This window comes from Strix uralensis, chromosome 4 (assembly GCF_047716275.1).
Source record: "Strix uralensis isolate ZFMK-TIS-50842 chromosome 4, bStrUra1, whole genome shotgun sequence".
In the NCBI taxonomy this organism is placed as follows: domain Eukaryota; kingdom Metazoa; phylum Chordata; class Aves; order Strigiformes; family Strigidae; genus Strix; species Strix uralensis.
Window position 1 is genome coordinate 121,094,601 of NC_133975.1, and position 24,349 is coordinate 121,118,949.

Consider the following 24,349-nt stretch of genomic DNA (forward strand, 5'->3'; position numbering starts at 1 on the left):
GGATATCCTTACACGGGGCATCCACATGGCCTTTCTGAGGGAGAACAGCAGCAGCATCAGAGAGCAAGAGGGGCAAGAGAGCATCAGCCAGCTGGCTTTCATTGTGGTGGTCCTCATTAATACATTGCCCACACATATGCACAGTGTGTTGAGACTTTTATTCATGTGATAGTGTCAGCTGAGGGTTCAACTTTAGGAATAAGCGTATGTTGGTAAAAGCCTTAGAAGTAACATGTCTACTAGCAAAAGGCCTTTTCTGGTAAACAGTTTAAATAGCTTTGTCAAGCTGCAAAAACTATGCTGGATTTGTCAGTACACCTGTGTCTGCAGTACAACCTTCTTGCTGGTATAGCAAAAATTAAAGGCAGATGAGTCAGGTCTTTAAGCATCACTGGAGCTTCAACTTTGGACTTGCCCTTAGATGCAGGCCATGCAAAGGGCAGCATTAAAAAAAACGGGGGGGGGGGGGGGGATACTGTATTTCTTTTCTAACTTACTAGTGTGCACTGCTTGGGTGGTGACTGGTTGCCACTGTGTGAGAAAGGCAGCTTTTGGTATGTCAGAGCTTTTAGAGGGACAGATGTCCCAGCGATGGGGCACTCCCGTTTTATTCCTTGTTTTATGCTCTCTGAGGCTGCCGTTTTCAGGCTCCAGGTGTGGTTCCATGAACAACTCTTTCCTCACCAGTGCTAGTTGACGTAGCCATGCCTGTCCCTGCCTGCCTGCTCATCCCTTGCCGCTGTGCTGGGGCAAGGAATGAGTTGCGCTTTTGGCTGAGCTAGTCTTATCCATCGCGGGAACTAGGAGGGCTTGTCTCTTCTCAGGCTTGTGTAACCTCCCACCAAAGTGATTTCTGTATGGTATACAACCATATAAAAAGTGTAAAACTGTTTGGTTTATGAATAACATGCTCCTTTGGTGGTGGTCAGCTGTTCAGTGCCTTGAGTGGCTCCAGAGCTAGTTCAGGAGAAGGTGACAGCCTGCGTAGCTAGGGCTGGCAATAGGAGGGTTTGGGACTGCTCCTCCTGGTAGGTGAGAGCATCTCTATACTTCCACCACTCAGTGCTTGTACAGCTTCACTGTTGCTTGGGTGAGGGAGCTAATGCAGCAGGAGAGGGTTGGTTGTTTTTCAGGTGGAACAGTTTCCCAGTCTGGTTCCCTTGGGGCCCAGGCAAATATTTATGCTCTTGGGTGGAAGGAGGTGGCTGGAGGCTAGGGGTGCTTAACCTGGTCCTGCTGTCGAAGGAGACTTCTAATGCAATGGCACCCTATGGGCCTTGATACAGGGGCAAGAGATGTAATACAAGTAAAATCTGAGCTACAGGGAGCTAAGTGGGTGGGAGGTTGAGATACACTGTGGAGTCTTGTGACTCAAGGTACCCTGCCCCACTGCAGGGTATTTTCTCTTGCTCCTGTTCAAGTAAACTTCCCCGGGATAAGGTTGACTTTTTTTTTTTTTTTCCTTTGCCTTGTAGTTGCATCCAGACTTACTCCTCACCTGCTGCGGACGCAGTGGAGTTAAGGCCTAAATCCTATTGTGCCTTCAGTTGCATGAAGTGATTTTTTTCTTTTTAAGTAACCCTTGTGTCTGTGTAACTAGTGCGCTCTGTTCCTAGAAGCAGTGTTAAATGAGGCTGTATGCCTGCCCAGATGGGTGCAGGACCGGCCACAAAACATGCCTGTGCTCTGGCTCTCTGCTCCACTCTTGCCTGTGACACACATTATGTCTTGCCATGAAGAGGAAATAGCTTTTTCAAGGCAGAAGACCCTTTTAAAGAGGCGGGTCTTATTTTCTTTTAAGTGATTCTGCCCAGAAAAAGTGGTCAAGCCACTTGCTTTGATCTCTGCTCCGCTCTGCCTCCTTTTGCAGCTGGCTTTAGTGAGATACTTGTCCAAACTGCTTTTTGCAGCTTCCTCTCCTGTGCTGGGACCACGAGGTGGCAGGATTGTTCCACTGATGCTGCAAGGGTGGTGGGACAGCAATGCAGCTGCTCATTTTTATAGCCAAGGCAAAAACTGTGCTTAGTTGTTTGTGTACCGTCATAATTGTGTTTTGAAATTTGGAAGAATTTCACATGTATGTGTCTAATCCATGCTCCTTATTTTCTTTATACAACATTGACTTGTTCTGGGTCTTGGCTTTTTTTTCCTGTTATCAAGGGAGATGGAGGGGAGGGGGAGATATACAGCAACATCCAGAATTCCTCGCAGGTTCCAGCATTGATCAAACCCTGTGAAGCACATTACTGAGGCTGTGAAGGCTGTTGCTTTTGTCCTCATTTCACCCTGTTCTGTCAGGGTATTGCATCACGTAATATGCAAAGTGTTCAGAGCTCCTGCAGTACCCCAGTAATAGGGGTGAACTGAGGTTGCAGCAACAGCTCTACCTCTGCATTCCTGTTGCTTGCTATAGGCTTTAGCACACTCACTTCTGCTGCAAACCCTCCTTGGGGTCACTGAGTCCACTAAACATAATGCAATGACTGTGGGGTCACTAAGAAGCAATTTGGGTAGGGGGGAGAAATTCTCCTGAAAGACCCACTTGGAGAGATCATTTAATCTGATCGAATGGTGATGAGGGGAGTCATTGCTTTCAGGCATTTTTCTTTTCAGAGTTCTCCTACCCTTCTGAAACTAATGCTCCTGTTTTACATCTCTCAATTCACTGTTCTAGGATGCAGGGCTGAAAATCAGCAATGCAGTTGTTTTCTCTTGTCTCTCTTTCCCTCTGTCAGCCAAGAGGGTCCCCTTTCTTTTGCCTCTATTGAGGAATTCTTTCTGGAAGATAGTTAAGCAGAAGAAAAGGGTGTATGAGAGAGATGGCTGGAGGTAAGACCACAAAATTCAGGCAGTTGATGGCACCATTTTGGTCAAACTCTCCTCCCTAGATGGCAGGGAGGGGATGCATCTTTCTCTGATTCCTTTCTCACTCCTTTCCATTTCCCTTATCTCTTTGGCTGTTAGTGCTACACACGGGGTCCTTTGGTCATTTCATTGTAGACATCGCTTCTTGTATTAGGGAGAGGTGCTTTTTAGCATCTGAACACTCTGTGCTCTTTGTTGACAATGTGTATGTGGGGCTCTGTTCTCTCTGTGTCCCCACCTTTTTGTGCTGCTTCTGCCTTCCTGAGCATGACTCCCTGTAGGGGAGTACACTTTGGGCCTGTGTTGACTCCATTTTGGGTGTGGGACGGACAGGGGGGGTCCTGCTCACCCTCACACAGCTAAAAATGCATGCAGGAGAAGAAATATAGCCAAATAAGTAAAGAAATACCAGTTTGATTCTCTTTTCTGTCCCTCCCCCCATCTGGTTTCTAGTAGCAACAAGAGCCTTCACAGGAGCAATGCATCTCCCGTGTTGCACAACTGTCTATGCAAGTATCATTGTATTTTTGGCCTGGTCTGTGCTGAAATGTCGTTCTGGCATGTAGAAGTGGGTTGGATGGGAGGGGAGGATGCTCTTGTCTGCTGTTGTCTGTTCACGGAAAAGTTATGCTTGTAGAGTGTACATGGTGGTATAGTTTATGCTGGGGGAAATGGGATGGGATTGTTTTGCACTTGTTTATTCTCTTCTGCGAAGTGGCTAAGAGCTGTGCTTGCAAACTGTCTCTTCTGGTGTAAGCAGGGCTTTGCCACAGGCTCCTCTGGCTCTGAACTCTGATGTCTAAACAGATTGCTGGGTTACATGCTGAGCGTGACTGAACGCCACTGAAATGCAGTGGAGCAGAATTTCACGTGCCCGCTGCCCTGGGCTTGCTAGAGGTGTGTGGGGAAGGCAGAGATGGAAGAGGGCACTTATTTATCTGGTGTGGCATGTGAAGCATTAAGCTTGTAGCAATTCCAGGCTCTACTGGTATGGGGGACTAAAGGGATCCTGTGACTCAGCTGGTGCCATGCTCTTTCTTGCTCAATTCATGTGGAGGGGGATGGTAAAGAAAGAGCAGTCAGAAGGATTGCTCAAGGGACTGTCATACCTCTCAGATGGTGCAAGCATCAAAGCGAGTGAGCCCGCAATTAACCAAGAAATTACAAGCAAAATGGGCTAGATTGTTAGTAGGCAGGCAGGGAACAAGCCAAGAGTAGAGTATGATGGTGTACTACTTGTTCTTCCTTCATCCACAAACACTTGTTTAGTGTATAGAAGGAGCATTGCTATGTGCTCATGGTTGGAAAAAAGCCTTACTGCTTTTTTCTTATTTTTCTTTTCCTCCACTGTAACAATGACATGTAACACTGAGGTGTTGCAGACCCCACTGACAAGAAAAGCATCCTGCCTCCTCTCATGGTGTCTGATCACTCATAGTCTACTGTTTGGCTCTGTGGTGTATTGACTTGATTTGAGAGAAATCCTATTGATATTGATATGTGGGGACCTTGCTAATGTTCTTGCTCAGGAGAGAAAATGCTGTAATGATTTTTTGGGGGGGTGGGAAGCAAGGGGGAGTGAGTATGTTTTCATTGCTTATAGCATCTGGCATAAGAAAGGTAATTCGCTGGAAAGGAGAACGACCTCATCTCTTTGTATATATTAAAGGATAAGATGCTGAAGTCAAATCAGGAACTATAGATCTTTCCACAGTGAAAGCAAGCTAGTTAATGCAGGAGTACTTAGCATTCAAGAGCTTAATTCAGCCTTGGACTTCAGAGAATTCAACTCCTTTCCCTCCCCCTTTGACAAAATATATAACACTGCATGTGCAATACCTGTCCTAAGGAAGCCGTGAGCGTTTAGCTGAAGTACAGGAGAATGCTGCACTTGGGTTTCCTGGCAGTTTTTGGTGTGGTTATAAAGTCTGGAAGCATGTGAAGTCTCCCTTCTGTCTGCATCCTACTGATGTTCCCTGCCCTGTTTGGTGTGTGGAGGGAAGGGATGGTGTGTAGGGAGAAGGCAGTTCCCTTCTCTGTCCCCATTTCCCCCATGTCATCCTCCTTGATCATGTTCTCCCCTTGAGGTGTGGTTCTGCAAGTTGATTTTTTTTTTTGTTCCATGGCAAAGCTGATTTCCGAGGTTCCTAACATTTGGTAACCCTCAGGATGTTCTATTAGGCAATGCAGCGATTTCAGCCTGTTTCTGTCACTGTGCCATTACCTCCACTGTCTGTGCAACTATATTACTATGTTTGCCTTGTGCAAAAAAAAGTTGCATGCAAGAAGGGATGGTTTTCATCCGTGTTCAGCATGGTCATAGAATGGTTTGGGTTGGAAGGGGTCATCCTTGGGGTGGCAGGGGCCACCGTCCACTAGACCAGGTTGCTCAAAGCCCTGTCCAACCTGACCTTGAGCACTGCCAGGGAGGGGGCAGCCACAACTTTTCTGGGCAACCTGTTCCAGTGTCTCACCACCCTCACAGTAAAGAATTTATCCCTTTATATCTAATCTAAATCTACCCTCTTTTAGTTTAAAACAGTTACCCCTCATCCTGTCACTACACTCCCTGATAAAGAGTCCCTCCCCAGCTTTCTTGTACGTCCCCTTTAGGTACTGGAAGGCCACTACAAGGTCTCCCCAGAGCCCTCTCTTCTCCAGGCTGAACAACCCCAACTCTCTCAGCCTGTCCTCATAAGGGAGGTGCTTCAGCCCCCTGATTATCTTCATGGCCTCCTCTGGACCTGTTCCAACAGGTCCATGTCCTTATGTTGGGGGCCCCAGAGCTGGACACAGTAATCCAGGTGGGGTCTCATGAGGGTGGAGTAGAGGGGGGAAAACCACCTCCCTCAACCTGCTGGCCACACTTCTCTTGATGTAGCCCAGGATACAGTTGGCTTTTTGGGCTGTGAGTGCACATTGCTGGCTCATAGTCAGTTTTCCATCCACTCATACCCCCAAGTCCTTCTCCTGAGGGCTGCTCTCAGTCCATTCTCTGCCCAGCCTGTATTTGTGCTTGGGATTGCCCCGACCCATGTGCAGGACCTTGCACTTGGCCTTGTTGAACTCCATGAGGTTTGCACGGGCCCACCTCTCCAGCCTGTCCAGGTCCCTCTGGATGGCACATCCCTTCCCTCCAGCGTGTTGACCGCACCACACAGCTTGGTGTCGTTGGCAAACTTGCTGAGGGTGCACCCGATCCCACTGTCTACGTTGCCAACAGAGATGTTAAAGAGCACTGGTCCGAATACCGACCCCTGAGGAATGCCACTTGTTACTGATCTTCTTAGAAACAATTTGTTGACTTGGATAAGTAGATGCGTTTGTGCTGCAGGGGTGTAAATGAACGGTTGTGACTACACCTTTCTCCAAAGGGCTAATAAAACTTTTACTGAATGTGTCCAGAATGTGGTCCAACGAACAGGTTCATCGGGCCCTTGGGAGCCCCCATTGTATGCAGGTGGGAGCTTAGAAGAGCAAGAACCTTATGGAGTGTCCTTGCTAATGTGGAACTGTGCCTGTATTTACTGCATGCTCTTCTGGAACAACATGTGGCTGTACTAATATTCTCATGGACTTTTCCATGGCGTTTAACAAAGCCCTTTTTTGCAACACCTTTTTGTGAAAATTAACTAATGCATCTCCTTTCCAAATGAAGGGCTAGCACTGATATAGCATGTCATATGGCCTAGTAAGATGGGATGTCTGCTTTTAGTATCTAGATTTAATTTCTTTGTATTGATGACAGGCTGAAAATAAGAGGCTGGTGCTCTCCTGCTGAGCATTTTCTGATCGATTCTCTCTGTTTTCCCAATACCTTTTGAGTTTATTCCTTAGTTTGCTCAGCTGAAGGAAGAATTGAGGAGTGTCCTGGCTTGAAGAAAAGGCTTTTAAGAAATGCCATGCCATTAGTCACCAAAGACTTCATGCAAGAGTTCTTGCAGGAAATATGGGAGAAGCACATTTGAGAGCTGAAGTTAATTATGGGGCCCAAAGAGTGGGAAATGTGTCTTCCTTAGCTGCAGTGCACGCAGAACCGTTTCCTTCCAGAGGTGCTGCACACTTTCTCCATGAATCAGGTGCTCAGCAGAGGAATTTGCTTGCATTCCTCCCTGGGTATCTGCAGAAAAGGAAGGGGGAATGATTTTTGAGCTCATTGTTAAGTGAGTTGCCTTGAAGTCCAAAATTTGTAGAAGAATAGGAATTCTGGCTGTGTGTACCAGTTCTGAGTCTTTCAGGGTACTTGCGTGTTGGGATCCTACAGACAACCAATGCTTCCAGCATCTTCCACTCCATTAGGTGAAGTAGGAGTTTCACCTTTTAGCTTTTTTTTTCAAGGATGTTGTTATCATTACAGTGCATTTAATAATGACCAAGCACAAGGGCACAGATTTCAGAACGCCACCACCGGTACTGACTTTAATCCAGCCCTCTCAAATGGGTGCTGTTGCATATAATGTAAGCTCAGTCACTCATACTGAAAGAGACGTTTTAGTCCCATTTATAGAAAATATAACTCCTTAGGGCATCTTCATATTGTAAAGGTTAAAAGCTCCTAGGGGCCTGATAATACGTATAGGTGGGGTTTGGTCCAAGCTGAAAATTGCTGAGGCATAAGGGCTGAAAAATTTGCCAAGATGTCTGCAGTGGTTGTGCAACACTAGGAGTCTGGCAGTATTGGAAGGTATGGTTGTGTCTGGGGAATTTTGTTTGTAAGAAAACAACTGCTTGGGGGGGATTGGGGGAAAAAAAAAGTAGCTGAGACAGTCATGTCTATAGCTTTGTTGGACAAGTTATGAAATACTATATGCCATGTTTCAGAAGTACTGGATTGGATATCTTGCATCATTTAGTCTTGTTAAGGAAAATACATAGCAGTTTGTCTGGTGTCTGTTGATTTTCTTTTGTTTCCTTCCTTTCCTGAATTGTTGGGAACAGCAGCTATTCATGAGAGTTCTCTCTGGAGGCTGCAATGACCATGACTGAAGTCAGAGCTGCAGGACTGGGTTTTCGACTGGAAAGGGGAAGGGGAGATGAGATCATTATATGAAATGCTCTTTATGCCTTCTCTTTGTTTTTCAGTGGACGAATATATTGCCATTGCTAAAGAGAAGCATGGATACAATATGGAGCAGGTAACAACCCTTTGAATACTTACTTTATTTTTTAAAATATTTTTCAGCAGGTATTAAAACATGACTTAAAGTAACTACCTAGAACTACTTCTTCCCTCCTGTATTGTCTGTGTTTTCTCTTCTCCTACTTCTCCCAAAACTGGCTGTTCCTAATAGTAACCTATGTTCTTGGGGATATGGAGTTCATCCCCAGTTTTACACCAAGAGTCAAAAGAAGAAACAAAACCATTGTAACTTCTAGCTGAGTTTGGCCATGAGTATTATGCTTCCTACAATGACTACTGCTTGAACACTTTCAGAACCCCTAAACAATGTTAAAGAAATTGGCTTGTCTTTGGACAGCTGCCTGATTGCATTGCAGTTTCCAGTTGGCTGCTCCACCTCTGCTTCATGGATGTATTGGCAGTTATTAAGGAGCTATTGAACCATCATATGCGTTTCTGAGGCAAACCAATATCCACGGTTATTTACCTCAAAACTGTGCTGCAAATCATTTTGCATTTCATAGATGGGCACCTTGGATGCCTTTGCAGTAGGAGTGGATGACTTCACCAGCTGTCCCTGAGGGTAGCCAGTGCCTTTAGCCTAGGGATGGAAATCCTGGCCTGAGGAGCGGACCTCTCCTTTACTCCACATGGTCTAGGACTGTGTACTAATCTTCCCTGTATTAACCAACATCGATTTCAACACTCATCTGGGGAGATAAGTAGACCTGTGCTTGGGAAGCTTTTCTGAATTCTGCGGAGTTTCCTTATGCACTAATACTTGCCCGGAAGGAAAAGGAAGGTGGGGAATCTCATGACTTACTGTATTGGCAAATTACTTACTGTCTCTACAAAGGGACTCTATGAAAACTTGAAAGTTTATGAAATTGTTCAGACAAAGGTCATGAGCATAGAAACCAATGATTTGGATGGGCAAGTGTTTCTATTTAAATGACTCTGCTGTCATCTTTGAGTCAGACTTTCAGTGGTTGATACTCGTGCTCAAAAAGACTTCTTGTGGAACAGGGGCGTTGAAGTTGAGGTAACCAGCAAAATTTCCAGCAAAATCAGGAATGATCAGATTTGATATTTATAGTTTCTGAGTGCAGAGAACAGCAATAAAAGGAAGATGAAAGCACCAAAGGCTGTGACCTTAAATGAAAATAAGGGTGGTAGCTCACTTCATTTGAGGTGGGTATATCCTAGTATTGGATATTGTGGGTAATATTTGCCAAAAGAGATGGTCTCAGGGTAATAAAAATGGGTTTCATTATTCTAGTGGAGAAGTGTTGTTTGGAAAGTATAGACTGATCTGGAAGACTGATCAAAATGAAGCTTGTGATTTAAAAAAAACCCACTGAATTATTGTGTTTTGGAAAACTTAGATTTGGCTAACAGATTTGCATTCATTTTAATGCTGGAAATACAGACTTCCCACTCACTCCTCAAAGTCTTTCTCCCCTTTTTTCTCCCCTCCTCTGTGTACAGAAGTAGAAGTTGTGGGACTCACCACACCAGGATGTAAAGTGGCTGAGTAACTTGTAAAAAAGTATCTCCTAAAAATTTTTTTCATTCCTTCCATAGCACTTTCGCATAATTCTGTGGAGTTAAACATGTTTCCCAGGTCCTTTGGGATTTCCTAGACAGCTAAGCTAGGTACTTTCAGGAAGTAACTGGAGAAGATCTATCTTGTATTGCTCTAGAAGGCATGTGCTCATTTTGTATTATAGGGCTAAGTGTCAAGGCTTTCAAATCAGGATGATTTGTTGTGTCACCAAGGGACACTCTTCAGCAGGTATCATTAGAGTTGCTGTTGGCTGGGTAACTGTGGACAAGCTGATGCAAGCTCCCTGAAAGACAGTTAGAGCTCACTTTAGCATTTGGTCACTGTCTCTGGGCTTTGCTGACCAAGGCAGCCCTTTCCCACGTGTGCATCGCCCCAACAGCCGGTCTCTTTGGACCCCTGTATGGGTGGCTTGGCTGACAGTCATCACTCAGAGATTCTGGTTCTTCCATCTGTGCCCCCTGCCCAAAACCTACCTTTGCAGATTGAGACATGCCAGTTTGTTGGAGGGAGTGGCGAGCTGTTCGGCAGGGTGGCTGGGGTGTGTGCTGGTGCTCCTCTGCCCAGCAGCTTTTCCATCCAGCTGGCTGCCTCTGTGCCGCGTGTGGCTCCCATACCTCCGGCCCTGCTCTCCCCTCGCCTGCAGCTGAGTGCCCTATTGTTGGCTCTCCTGCTATGAGATGGTGGCTGGAGGCTTGGGGCTGTGCTGGTGGCAGTCCCTGCAGCCTCGCCAGCTCGAGGGCAGGCAAAGGGCAGGCTTCAGCAGGTGAGTGAGCTCTGTCAGGGCAAGCTCACTTTAGCTAGTGTTGGCAAACTGCGGTAGGTGGTTGTGTGGAGCTGTAGCAGTCACGGGCTTCTGGGAACGTAACAGCAAGTCTGGCCATGAGCTGCACTCTCCTGTCAGCCTCTGTCAGACACACTGCAACAAATGAGGCTGGAAAAGCAGTGTGCTCACCTGTATATGAGCGCAGAGCTCTCCAAGGGCAGCATGGAGTGGAGAAGGAATATTATGCTCCTGTTAAGCCTGTAAGGAAAACCTTTTTGTTTACCTTCTGCTTTGTGTAAGCAGCTGTCCCTTCAACCCTCACTAGCACCTTAGTGGTATTTAACACTACCCTGCCCTCCCAAAATGTCTCCCTCCTTGTTTTTCCTGTGCTTTCTCAGCAGAGATATTTGGTACAGCTCATATCTGAAGCTGAAAGGGATGGCAGGGAGAGAAAACTTGGTCCTTTGTGACTGCAGAATAGTTTCTTTGGCCCCATGCTTGCCAGAGTGGATGGAGATAAGTGGCTGTGTGGCTCCTGTGACATCTTCAGTGGTTGTGCTGCAACCAAGACTACTACTTGTTCTGCATGGTGGCAAAAGGGAGGAGAGGGTGCCTGGGCAGCACTGAGAAGCCAGTAGGGTTAGGACAAGATCTTGGATAACACTAATATTTATACACATACTGTCTGCAGAATCTCAGGCGAGCAAGATCCCATAAAGGAACTGGTTTTTGCATAGCAAAGCATAATGGGGAAACCCCGAATTTGGAGGGATTTTGTAGCTCTGAGCAGCCAGGGTGAAACTACTAGATGAGGGTAACTGTGACTGTGAAACCTGCGCTGAGTTTGCATATGACAAGCAGGTTACTCTGATGTTTTACTCAACATGTTAGGGATTGTTTTCACTTTACAGCCATTGTGAAAGGCAGGTTTCTAGCTCCGCAGCATCAGACCTTCCCCAAATGACTTGTGGTGGTCACTGGCATGCCAGATGTAGTGATGTGTCATAACACATGGGGCTGCACACCCCTGGGAGAGGGGTGGCTGTGAGTGAGCATTTCAGAGATGGTGGGGGGAGGACGGTTTGCAGGTGGTGAAGTGCAGTGCATGCCCTTTGTCTTTGGAACTGAGAACCAGAGGCTGCAACAGAGAAACAAGATGTCTTGAACAAATGACCAGCCCTTAAAATGATTGAGACTAGTTCCTCCTTTGGGCCAGGGACATCTTAGCAACGATGAAGGTTGTGCATGTTCTCTGCCTTTCCTTTTTCCAGTTCTTCCCTCATCCTCTCCCCCTTTTCCCCCTCCCCCTTAAAAAGAGCCCCCTAAACAACCTTAAACCCCAGTCAATGAAACCATCCTCCTAATTGCACAGGAAATGAAAGGGAGTTTGGCACTGGCAAGAAGCTTCCTTTAGTCCAGCCTGGTTTTTAGGTAGTCTTCCCAAGTCTTTGCTTAGCTTTGATGCATACCATGATCAGTAAAGTTGGAGTGTTTCCTTCAATTTTCTTCTCCCTCCTCTCTATTGCTACTCTCTTACTACCTGTGTGGTTTGGATAAACTTGGTCTTCGCAGCCTAGCAGGGTGGGGGTCAGATACCAGATTTCTTGTGCACAGAAAAGTGTCTGATGTAGCTGAGAATTAAAATTGTCTAACGTGTTACCTGAGAAAAATGCTGTTGCTCTCCCTTTGCATACATATAATAATGTTTCTTGTGATTACAACTGAGCCCTTGGTGTCCTTGTTATTTCTAGGCCCTTGGAATGCTATTCTGGCACAAGCACAACATCGAGAAGTCTTTGGCAGATCTGCCAAACTTTACTCCATTCCCAGATGAGTGGACAGTGGAAGACAAGGTCTTGTTTGAACAGGCCTTCAGTTTCCATGGGAAAACCTTTCACAGGATCCAGCAGATGGTAAGTGGTATCACAGGAATAGAAAAGTCGAACAGGCAGTTGGACCATCATCTTCAGTGCTGATTGTGCTGAACTCTTGTCTAATGTTCTTGGGAGAGAACAGGCCAAAGGGGATGTTAGAGGAAGAATATTACCATGAATAGAAGGAAACAACATTGTTTCCAGAGTCTGTCAAGTGTTTTCCTGAAGTGCTTTATTAGTTCAGGATAAACTTCGACTGTGCCATTTTTTTGGTTGGAAATTACAGTTTTCAGTCCCCTGCGTGCTGTGGTAGTGTTTATGTCTCAGCTGGAGTTCAGGCATGGTCTGTACACATGTGCCCACCCACACACAGAGTAAAGATCATCTCTGTGCAAAGCTGATTTCCTTTCTTACAGCCTGCTTTTTAGGAATTCATTTTATTTGACTATGAAGTCTGTGCTTAATGTGATTTGGGACTGTCAATGGATGCTGCGGTGGAGGTTTATACATCATTGCAAGCATTCAGTCCTTTGCTTTTGGTTGGTAGTCACATTTTTTTAAACTGTGATTGAAAACTTTGAGGGTAGGTTTCTGCCTGAAAGGGAACTGCTGGGGTGTGTGCAATTTTCTTTCTAAAGAGGGAGAGGATGGGATGTAAAATATTTTTTTTATTAATTATGTCTTGAGAGTTTCTTCAAGTGGCTCATCAGCTGGGTGGAAACCAGACTTTGTTCTTTGCTCTCCTTCCATAAAGTGCCTCTCGAGTGTTCCAGCAGGACCCGGTTACGTTGGTTGTGACCCTTTGAAGTGAGCCTAGGGTGCTGCAGTCTGTTCAGCCTCTTTAAAGCACATGTGAAGGTGTGTGTTGCTGATCCTGCTGAAAAGCGAAAGGCGACTTGCCTCCCAAGTATGAAGGAAGACTGCCAGATCCCTTTTCAGAAGGGTGGCAGGAAGAGGCTTGAATGTTTCCTTACTGGCATTTGTTTCCAAATATTCTCTGAGTCCTAGAGTCTCCTACTCTCTTAAGTCAGATCATGGGGCTTGTGCATACTATGGACAGTCTGTGGGGAGTTCTAGACTTTCCTGATGGGTGAAGCTGTCATCTTCTTTATTCCTCTGTTCTTACACAGGGGAAGAAAAAGGGGAGGGAAGTGTCCTGGGGAAAAAAAAGACAACATAAAGCCAGTCCTGTTGCTTGGTTAAATGCCAAAGCAAGAAATTCTCAATTCGGTTTATATGCAAAAGCATGATTCTGTCCCTCGGTGAAGTGCATTCCAATACAGGGATGCCAAACTCATGCACTGTTCCCTAGGTAATGATATTTTTTTACTGTTGCTCCCAGAAAAGCCATCCTGCACGAAAGGAATTAAATGGCATGAAGCTTTGTGTTTAGCAGGGGACAGGAATCAATGGCTTGGGAGTATGTTAGTTGTTAGTTTGTACATGCTGCCCTGTTAGCACCAGTGCAGCTTGGAACTGAGGGGAAAAATCATCAAAGCCAGAGAATGAAAAGTGAGTTATGTTATTTACCGGAGCTGGTTCTGATGCCTTGGCACTCTTAGGATGTGTTTGTAGCCAAGTGGATGTTTGTCATGAGCAGCCTTGTCCCTGAGTTTGTTCTGTGGAACTCTTTAATTCCAGTGTACCAGACTGCTGCATGGCTATTGGCAGCACAACATTGACATAGTACCTGTGCTTTGCCAGTGCAGGTGGATTTATGCCTGTGTGTAGCTGTGGGCCAGGGTGGTATTTCTGGTGCGATCCATTATTAGGATGTAAAGCCAACCTGGAGTCTGAGAACCAGGCTTATCTCAAGTGAAGACTTAAACTGCAGTATCTGAATAAGAAAGATCTGGCTCTTGCTCACAGTTTTGTTTTCCTCCCCACCCATCCTGCCCTCCAAGCTGAATCAGACACTTATTTAAAAAAATGTTTTATTCAACAAGAAAGGCTGGACTTTTACCTTGTGAAAGTCCTGTGTAAGAACATCCATGCAGAGTACCTCAGAAGTGGAGAATTAGTCTTAATGTAGTTTTACGCTTTTTGGAGGCAGACTTCTCATTCATGGCTACAGAGCAATGACGTTGGTATAAGAGGACAAAAAACCAAATTCTGAGACTTGTGTTTTCCTATATCCTCAGTTCACCGTACAGTAATGTTTCACCTTTTGAAAACATCTTTTGTTGAGACCTTTGAATAGATTTCATCATGTGAATGGTGTGAATAAGCCTTTTTAACCAAACATCAAAGATATGCTTGGGTTGTAGCCTGCAATTCAGCAGTTCCTGTGGTTGCTTACACATGTCTGTGTTGGCTTTTAAAACTGTTATCTCAGTTTCAAGGCCCCATTTTGGATTTGCTCTTACTATGTTCCTCTATTCTGAAGGGAACCAGCTACCTGGCTGGTGAGTGGAGGCTTGCTGAGATGCTCTTCAGTGATTTTGATGTCCTAAATAGTAGGCACTAACCTGAAACACTCCCCCATATATCATTTTTGGAAAGGCTGCAGAACTGCCTTGCTTGAGCCTTTGAGAGAATCTATCGTAGAGAGATCAGATGTTCCTTGACAAAACCAGACCAATTGTATGTGAACTCCTGGGGATACTTTACATATAAACATATAAAAGGATACATGTTTAATTTACAGCTTCCTGACAAATCAATAGCCAGCCTGGTGAAATTTTACTACTCCTGGAAGAAGACAAGGACTAAAACTAGCGTGATGGACCGTCATGCTCGTAAACAAAAAAGGGAACGTGAGGAAAGGTAGGTTTGCAAGCAGAAAGGCTGTGTATTGACGTACACTGATTTTCTTTAGACTATCTCAGATTCCTGATAGCTTGTAAGAAACTAGACGTAGGATTTTCCCCAAAATGTTTCCTGGTTACCACACCTTCTTTCCCCACCCCTTTTCCCTGCTGTGCATGTTTTGCTTTGCTTAAAGCCAAAAGGAATCTGTCAGCAATTAGGTGTGCTCCCTTTTTCAACAATTCCTGATTGCCCTCTAGTGCAGTGGTCACTGTCCCATCACTCTAGAAGCTTTTTCTCTGATACTGCTTGAGGGTGGAGAAAATGAAATTGAAACTGTTTACAAGCTGATTGGCACTGTTGTCAGCAGAGCCAGAAAAGCTGATAAGCAGGACAGTAAAAGGAAGTAATGAAAGAGCTAGAAATCCGCCTTTATTTCCTCCATGTGGTGCTCAGTAGAGTGAGAACACTCACCTGATGGGGAACTCCAGTGCAGCACCTCTCAGCCTGTGCATATGCACACACAGACCCTTCCCCTGCCTTTCACTTTGAAAACTGTTAACATAAGGCTGTCAGGCCAAGCTCTGTTCCTGGAGAAAGATGAAGTTAGGGCTGTGTTTTTGAGTGACTCTCTTCTCGAGTAGCACAGGGGAGCTTAGGATGAGTTCTCTGGCAGAGGTGTCTCAAGGAGTGCTGGGTGCATTAGGATTTGGGTGAGGGTGGTGGTGTTTAGGAGGTCACTAGCACTGATCTTCAGCAGATGAGCTTGACTCCTGCTTGTGTGACTTTGTCTGCAAGATACGCTCCTGGATACCTATGCAAGCCCTTGACGGTAGGTCAGCCAGTGGCCTTGTGTATGTTACTAGAAGTATCTGTATAGTTAGAACTGCCACTTGGTGACTGCCTGGTTCTGGAGCTGACAGGGCCTCAGAATGCAGTGGCCTCAGGTGTGTGTGTGGGGAAAAAAAAAAACACTTGAACTCCCATCTACTTGATGCAGGTGCCTTCTCAACCCGCTCTAAAATGCGGTTAATGTCTTTGCACACCAAACCTGAGGGGCGCCTGGCTTTGGAAGACTCCTAATGTAATTGGGCAAAATTCTGCAAAAGCTTTTTCCTCCAAGGAGTTGCTGCTCTAGCACTTCCCAGGTTGCTCTTTGCTGGCTCTAGTGCGTATGAGCGAGCCTTGTTTGGGAAGGGAGAAGAAATGTGTTTCCAGGGTTGAGCTGTACTGCACCAATGACTCACTCAACCTCTCCCATCTCTCCACTAGATCAACAATGCTTGCTTAACAGGCATGGCCAGGGAGAATACTACCAGCCAACTTGTCCAGTATTTGGTTGGCTTTCTTTGACCCGAGTCTCTTTTTTCCATTCTGTTCTTTTCCCTTCTCTGCAAAGACTGTCTTGGTTTTTCTTTTCCCCATCCTGTTTTTAAAAAATTTTTCTTACTAATTTATGAGGGGGGGGAAATTTTGTGTAAGGATTATGTGTTTGTCTCGTACTATGTAGTTTAGGATCTTTTAGTACTACCTATTTTTGTTCTGTGCTCATAAATGAAATTACTGCAATTTGGAAATACACCTCTCTCATACCTGTGCTTGTTTGCTGGGAAAAGCAGCACCTCAGACCATCTGGTGATTGGGAAAGAACTGTAAGGGCTGCTGTGTGCTGTAATTTTGTAACCTTTGAGGAAGGCAGCTGGACTAGAAATGTGTAATTTGGTTTACATCTGCAGCAAGCTAAGGACCAGGCCATCAGCTTGATGTTTGCTTTTCCTTCTTCCCCTCCATTATGTAAAATAGTCAAATCCCTACACCCCCAAAGGATTTGTCAGTGCAGCCATGCAGGGCATGGAAGCAAAGCTGGTGAGTTTGGGGTGCTGGATTTTGAGGTTGTACTATGCCATTGGGTGTTGGCAAAACTTCAAAAAAGTTCTTCAGTTAAGTGATCAATGTCTAAAACCGCAGAATTGAGTGGGTGGGTTTTGATCTAGCTCATGTCTCCGGAACTTGCTGGAATAGAAGAGCAAACTACGAGCACAGCAAAGCCTGTGGGGGCTTGGTCTTTGCAGAAAGGCTGAAATTTGAACCTAAGTGAGAACACAAGGAAGCTCTTTTAGAGATGGAGTTAAGAGAAGAGACAGTCTGAGGTATTTCACTCGAATACTGCTATATCTCTTTGTGGCTAGGCAGGGAAAATCCCTAACCCCTCAGATTGTCACTAAAATAGCTCCCAGTGCATTTGAGACCAGGTTTTCAGTAGCTGTTCTTAGTTGTATGCAAGGGGCTTAGTGTATGCAGCTCTGGGAGGGGTGCTTGTGAATTTATTTCCTGGAATTGTCGTTACACAAACTAAACACCCTCTGAATCAGCTTGGGAGAGTAGGAATGGCTTGTACAGGTGGCTGCTCTTGTGGAGATGGATGCCAGCTCAAGCTACACGGCAGTACGTTCCTCCTTAGGCTGTGTCTGCACAGGACGCCGCTGCAGCAGGGAGACAGCCACGAGCGAGTGGCAGTACCGCAGCCACGCTCGCTGGCACTGGCCGTGCTTGCCGTCTCTGCTCCTGGGTGAACGCACCCTGGGTAGCTCCAGCGCCCCAGCAGCATCGCACAGCTTCTGCTGGGGTTTCTCTGCACAGCCCTGCTGTGTGCTGGCTCTGTGACATACCTGCACCAGCCAAAGTTCCTCATCCCAGGATATAGTTTGACATGACAAAATAGGTTTATCTTTTTGATTTAAAAAAAAAAAAAAACAACACAAACCAAAAACAAACAAAAAACCCCCAACTTTGATTAGGTCAGCTTATTTCTTTCATTTCTGGGCATCATCCCAAATGGTGCAATTAACTTTAGTTGTGTACAGTACAGAAATTCTAAATGGTGAAAATATATTCGATTTAATGTCCGATTAAAATTTCAATGAAGCCAAACTGCCAGGGTCGCTTTCAAGATGGCCTCAATTTCATGCCTATTATTATTCTGTAACTGATAACCTCTTTTTCTTTTCCAGAGGAGGAAAAAAAAGTGAGGCTGTCACTGGGGGGGGGACCTCAAACATTTTTTTTATGCTTGTTTCTTGAGGGAGTCTTATTTTGCTAAATGTTAAGGAGTTGTATGAAATCCATGCTTTAGTTACTAGCTGTAATTCTAAGTCTTTGTTTCTGTCTCAGTTTGCCTAAAGTTAAAATGCTGAATGTCTTATGTTCTTTAAAAGATAACTTGTGTAATCTATTTCATATATCTTGCCTTCAGCTGAGCAGACTTATTTTGCTTAAGCACACTACTGAGAAGTCTTTCTTCCGTGGTCCCTAGCATCTTTACAATGAAGAATTTCTTGACTTAAAGACAAAAAACAAAAAACCCAATACAAAAAAAGCCCACCCCAATCCCCTAGAAAAACACCCTGGGAATAAAACTAAGGAAAACAGTTGGTTTTGCTGTTGTGTTCATGCATTTCTTTTAACATGCTATTTATAGAAAAAGAGAGCCTCACAAACTAACACAGTACTGCTTGCTTTTGTCTTCCAGTGAGGATGAAATGGAGGAAGCAAATGGAAATAACCCTATTGATATTGAAGTTGAACAAAACAAGGAGAGTAAAAAGGAGGTATAATTCTTTTCTTACTGCTGTATAAATGAAAGCATTTACTTACTAGCTACTTCATGTAGAAGCTGACAGTATCTAATTTTCTTCATTTGTGCTTTGTATAGTTGTCATACAAGAAAAGAAGAATTGTCTTCAGAATTATTCTTAAATCAAGACAAGTATAGACAAATAAGTTAATGGATGGAGCTGAGAAAATTTAAGACTTTACCATCCCATGATAATATACTATGTGAATGTTTCTAGTCTCTTTGATTCAAGGTTGACTGTGTTAGCTTGAACCACCTTCAATGATGGTTTAAATCAACCTAACTGCTTGGAGTAGAAGCACTTCTGTCCCTACTGACATAGCTTGGTGGAGGGGAAATAAATCTTTTAATCTGTTCTAGGTAGACTAGCAAGAGCATGTTTATGTACACCTTAGATTTTAAGGTAAATTCTTGATGTGGCACCAGGATTGCAACTACAGTGGTGAACAGTATAGGAGAAAGCTTTCGTGTGGCCAGTTCATTTTGTCTGGCAGAGGGTCCTTGACTGTTGTTATGCACAGAATATTTTGTCTAATTAAAATGTAATACTTGCACCTCACTTCAAACACTTAATTTCAAGTGGCCATACAGTTTTAGATTACAGTAGAGCCACACAAATACAACAATTTTGAAAGCCTAGTCTGTGATGCTTAACAGGAAAGTGTATACCTTATTTTCTTGTGTATAACCTGCTGGTTATCTGTTACTAAATAAAAAAGCCTTGACGTTCAGCAGCAGCGTGGGTTGTATGTGTGAGTGCTGCAGAAAGACGTTTACCCTAAGGCCTTTTCTCCTTGAAGTAGCTCCCTTTCCTGATTTCTCGTAGCCTGATTTCTCTCCCATAGTCATTCTCTTTCAATTTGTTTAATTTTTTTTGATAAAGGATATATGTAGGAAAAAACCACTAGAATTATTTAAAACCAGGATTGCACACAGACAAAAACAAAAGCCTAGAGCAGCTGCTTTGTCAGGCGCTGTCAGTGAGATTAATTCCTCTAATAAATTATTTTGAATGGAAATAACTGAAAAATCACAGCATTCTAGTCTGTTCTTCACCCATGCCAGGGTGCTCTCCAGACTTTCCAGAAAAGCTTGGCTGTTACTTCCACCAAAGGAAGGCATCCCTGATGACTTCCTAGGAGCAGAGTGGATGTGAAGCCACTTATGTTCACCCTTGCAAGAAGCTGAGTTCTCGGAAGCCTCAGTAACACCCAAACTGGAAGGATTCTTACTTGGCTAAGTTGCAGCTGCATACTGCAGCTCTCCAGTGTGTCTTGTAAATAATTACTATCATCATCTCATTTCCCATTATTTTAATAAACTTGAAAGTTTAGATTTCTCTGTAAGCTCTTTGAAAGCTTGCATCTGTAAGAGAGCTCCCTTCAATCTCCTTTATTACTGCTTCCTTCTCTACCATGCTGGCATGCTCTGAACTTGCTGCAGAAGAGGAAAGGGTAGTTCTTTGCCAGGTTGGCTGCCTCTGTTGGAAGGCCAAACCAGAGCAGATGGCTGACAGCTACTGTCAAGACATTTTTGTAGAAAGTCATGTATGGGAGGAGGCTGTCTACCCTCCCTGTCACTAATACAGGCCGCAGCATGCTAACTGATCTGAAAGAGATCACCAAAACTTGTGGAGCGTGTGCAGTCTGACTGTATATGCAATGGCTGGCAGCCTTGTGGAGGCTCTTCTGGACAGGGATTGTACTGGTGGGTAAAATGAAGCTGACAACCCACATAGCCTGTTCAGAGTTGATTTGATTTGATTTTGCAGTACCTGAGCCTGGGCTGTTTGAAAATGCCTTGAGAGAGAGCAGGTATGCAGGAGGGACATATGTTCTTTCTTGATAGTTATGTTTCTTGTAGTGATATGGTCAGACGCGCAGGGGTGGTGATGTACCACTAGCCCAGGACTCTTACCGTAAAGAACCTCCCTGTCCCAACCCCACAGACAAGGTTTTTCCAGCTCTGACACATGTCAGTTACTGTATGACTTGCGGAGTAATACTGGGATTTCTCAGCATATCTGAAATCTCTCATCTGTTTCCTCTTTTGGGGATCATTGGAGGAGGGAATCTTCCCTTTTCTTTTTTTTTAGTACTTTCAGTGTTAGTGCAACTGTTCAGGTTTCCTCAGACGGTGACTCCATAATACTGAGGTCATGAACTAGAGCTTCTTCCCTGTTCTTGGAAAATCCTTCCTAATTCATCCTCTGCTTTTATATGGCTTGAAATAACTTGATCTTTTCTTTTTACACTCTGAAATCTGAAGAAGGGAACCTTGTTTGCATTAATAGGTTTGTAAGACTGAAGTGCACTGAATAGCAGCGGCAATATCTAAATAGAGAGAAGCACTGCTAAATCTCTGCATTTTAATTCCCTCTGGTTTTTATGAATTCATTTACATCTAGAGAGAGATGTGTGTGGCCAGGAAAGCAAGAGTTTCCAAGATAGGTTAGACGTTCAAATTGTCAGAGCCTGCACAATATCACTGGGGCCTAGAGGCATTTGGAGCTGTCAAAAGCCATTCTGCTGGAGCTCTGGCTTCTTGTCCACAACACAGGAGAGCTTCACGTTCTTTCAACTGTGTAAAACAGTAATTTGAAATTGCTTTCATTTTTCCTTAATGTTGAGGCTTCTGGGAAATCTGCGCTACAGGCATTGTGTGTTGGTCAACGTACGGCCTGAACCTGTTCTGATGTATTACTGCATGATCCTGTGAAATTCTGTATGTAGATGAAATATAAATGAATCTGAAATATCTATCCATGTTGAATAATTTACCTGGCTCAGTTATCCGTGTGCTTGCTTCTGAAGTGGAGTGCAGAGCTTACCTCTCTTGTTCATAGCTAAACCAGTCTGGTTTCTCCTTCTCCCTACTCCCTTCTGCAGAAAGAAATAGGGTATCCATCCTGCAACAGTAATAGTTATCACTTGCTCCTGGGCTTGTCTTAGGCTTTGTCTCTCATGGAGTCCTTTGCATTAAAGGAGGGAAGAAAAAAGTTGAGAACAGGGAATTGTCCACATTACTGCTCTAATGTGGCTCTGGCCATTGAGCCCATGAAGAGGGTAGGGTCCTCCAGTCTTTGGGAGTCAGAACCTTATGCTTACATCAGGCTTTGTGCTCAGCCTCGTGTGGGTTTGAATGCAAGCATTTTAATGCTCACTAATGAGCAAATGCCACAGACTGTGTAGAAACTACATGTAGCTGCAAATTAGGAGGGAAACAATAGTGCTAAGTGAAGCCAATGTGTTTAAAGCTGGCAGTGATCAAGTAGAGGATTTCAGATGTGTGGCCTCCCTTCTCTGCTTTTTCTCTCCCTGCCATCCTTCTTCTGTTCTATGTTCTTGGCCAGGCTCCAGCCACTGGGTAATAAATCTTGGGTATGAGTTGCTTGTTGAAAATAACTTCTGGAAGAAATGGGTTTGGTATTAGAGAATCAGATGTGCTCTTGAAGTATCTGTAGTATAGTGTCCTAGCTAATCTACCTGTTAGAGGGGTGTGCCTAATTCTTTGCTTTAGACAGGAGGCATAAAAATAATTGGATGTGAAATATTACCTTTTCTAAAAGAGATTTAAATTTTATTTGTGGGCAAAACTGCATCAGTTTAATGGAACAGTTGATATATCAGTGCTATGCAAGAAAATGGCTTCCAAGAAACTGCAAAACAATCTAAGAATTACTTTGTAGTCACCTCACTCCTTTATCCTTAGCCTTTAAATAAATTTGGTTTATTCCTTCTCCTGTCTGACATGTAGAAAAACAAGTCTGTGTAAACTCTTCTAGTTGTGGTGTTACCCTGTCTCCAAACTCCACTTTGTTTCCTTCTGGTGCTCAGTTAAGCTGCCATGTTCAGGTCTGGTGATGAAAAAAAAGAAGTGTTTTGGAGTGTTTGAAAATAACCAGAATATTTAACTGCTGGAAGATTGGGCATTTGTCTTCCAAAATGAGAATGGGCGGAGAAGACAACCAGTATCTCTGTAAACATTGAAAGCTGCCTAGAAGAAAGGAGAGATTTATATGACAGTGTTTGTATGACATACCATTCTCCATCCGTCGAGGATGGCTAAAGTCACAGAATTTCAGATTGGTTTGGGTTGGAAGGGACCCCTAAAGATCATCTAGTTTTGTAAAATGACTGCTGTTTGCCAGGTGCCACCTGCTGAAACTGTTCCTCAGGTGAAGAAGGAGAAACACAGTACACAGGCCAAGAACAGAGCAAAGAGGAAACCTCCCAAAGGAATGTTCCTCTCCCAAGAAGACGTGGAGGCTGTTTCTGCCAACGCAACAGCTGCTACCACTGTACTCAGACAACTGGACATGGAATTAGTCTCAATCAAACGACAGGTACGGATGGGATAGTTCAAGAATAACTGGTATTTTTGGTGGTAGTGCCTGTCACAGTCTGCAAAGTTCGCAGGAATTTGTAGCTTGACAGTGATGATGCACATCATTATGTGGCTTACTTGACAAGCTGCTACGCTTGTGCTATGAACTAATGCAGCCCTGTGTTTTATGTCTCTTATGTTTTAGTTCTGTGGCTGAGCCTACTTTATACCTAAACTGAAGCAGGAAAAGTTCGTAGCACTGGCTTGAAGGAATGTTTATTGGTGCTTAGTGTTTCTTGCAGTTCAGAGTTCCTTATGTTTTAACTATGAACTTCCCTCAGCTGACATTGGTTTCAGCAGTATCGATTTCCATCTGCAGCAGTCAGATTCCTTTGCCTTTTCCCATGATACTGTTGGAACAGGCAGATACATTTGTTTTATTCTTTCTTAGACAGGCATCATACAAACTTTCCTACATATCTTTTGCTTGCCTGATGGATCTGCCTTTTAAACAAATGTTTTTCAAATACCTATTAGTAAAGACAGGTTTACTACGTGAGTTTATTTCCTAGATCTGAACGTTTTCACTGTTTTTAAAGCAGAGATCTGGCTCCAGCTCTTTATTAAACTTAATAGAATTGGTATTTTGGCCTAAAGCCTTTTTCTTGGCACTCTGGGAGAAGTGGAGCGCTCTAGCAGTCTTTGATTCATTACTTGCTGTGAACAGGGCCTTTCTTCTTATGCTAGGCTTTATACAGCCCTGAAAGTTGGGGCAGTTCTTACTCCAAATAACTTGCAGATAGGATAGAGTAAATTAAATGGGATCTCCTGGTGTGCCAGCTGCTCCTGGATTCCTTTATTCCAATATAACAAACTTTCTTTTTGGAAAAGGGAGGTTGTGAGGATAACTGGAATGCTGAACTTGTGGGGTTCCTGCTGGGGCTACTGGAAGAAGGCTTGTCCAAAGAAATTTTTTTAATCTTTGTTAAAGGGATGAAACTTTCTTTTCAGATTCAGAATATCAAACAGACAAACAGTGCGCTCAAAGAAAAACTTGAAGGTGATATAGAACAATACAGACTTCCAGAGGTAGGATCATTTTCTGACCTTTACCGTGGAGCTCAATGCTAATCTGTGTTTACGTACCAGGGCTATTGGTGTTGCCAGTAAACTAGGGCCAATGTTCTATTAGTTGTCAGTGTGAATCCAGACCATACCATACTCACTGCTGTTGTGTAATGGAAGTGGGAGATGAGAAGAAAGAGCAGTGTTTAACATGTGAAAGTGGTTTCTAACAGAAGTACAGGTACCCCAGATATACCATGTTTTGTCAGTGTTGTACCCATACGGCCTTGTGAGAGAGGTAGTTGCTTTGCTCTAAATACTGAGAAATGTAGGAGAGGATGTTAATGGCCTATCTTTCTCTTGGCACTTGGTGCTTTTGCTGTTTTCT

At 44.1% G+C, this 24,349-nt stretch overlaps 1 protein-coding gene across 2 annotated transcripts in view; it reads left to right on the forward strand.

Moving 5' to 3' along the window:
* RCOR1 (REST corepressor 1) overlaps nucleotides 1-24,349 on the forward strand; it is an 88,694-nt gene that overhangs the window by 56,136 nt on the left and 8,209 nt on the right. For both annotated transcript variants that reach the window (XM_074868818.1, XM_074868819.1), the window contains 6 exons: nucleotides 7,948-8,000; nucleotides 12,066-12,227; nucleotides 14,836-14,954; nucleotides 18,466-18,544; nucleotides 22,721-22,915; nucleotides 23,908-23,985. In XM_074868818.1, the coding sequence (XP_074724919.1) occupies nucleotides 7,948-8,000; nucleotides 12,066-12,227; nucleotides 14,836-14,954; nucleotides 18,466-18,544; nucleotides 22,721-22,915; nucleotides 23,908-23,985 (686 nt within the window). The remainder of the gene's footprint in view (nucleotides 1-7,947; nucleotides 8,001-12,065; nucleotides 12,228-14,835; nucleotides 14,955-18,465; nucleotides 18,545-22,720; nucleotides 22,916-23,907; nucleotides 23,986-24,349) is intronic.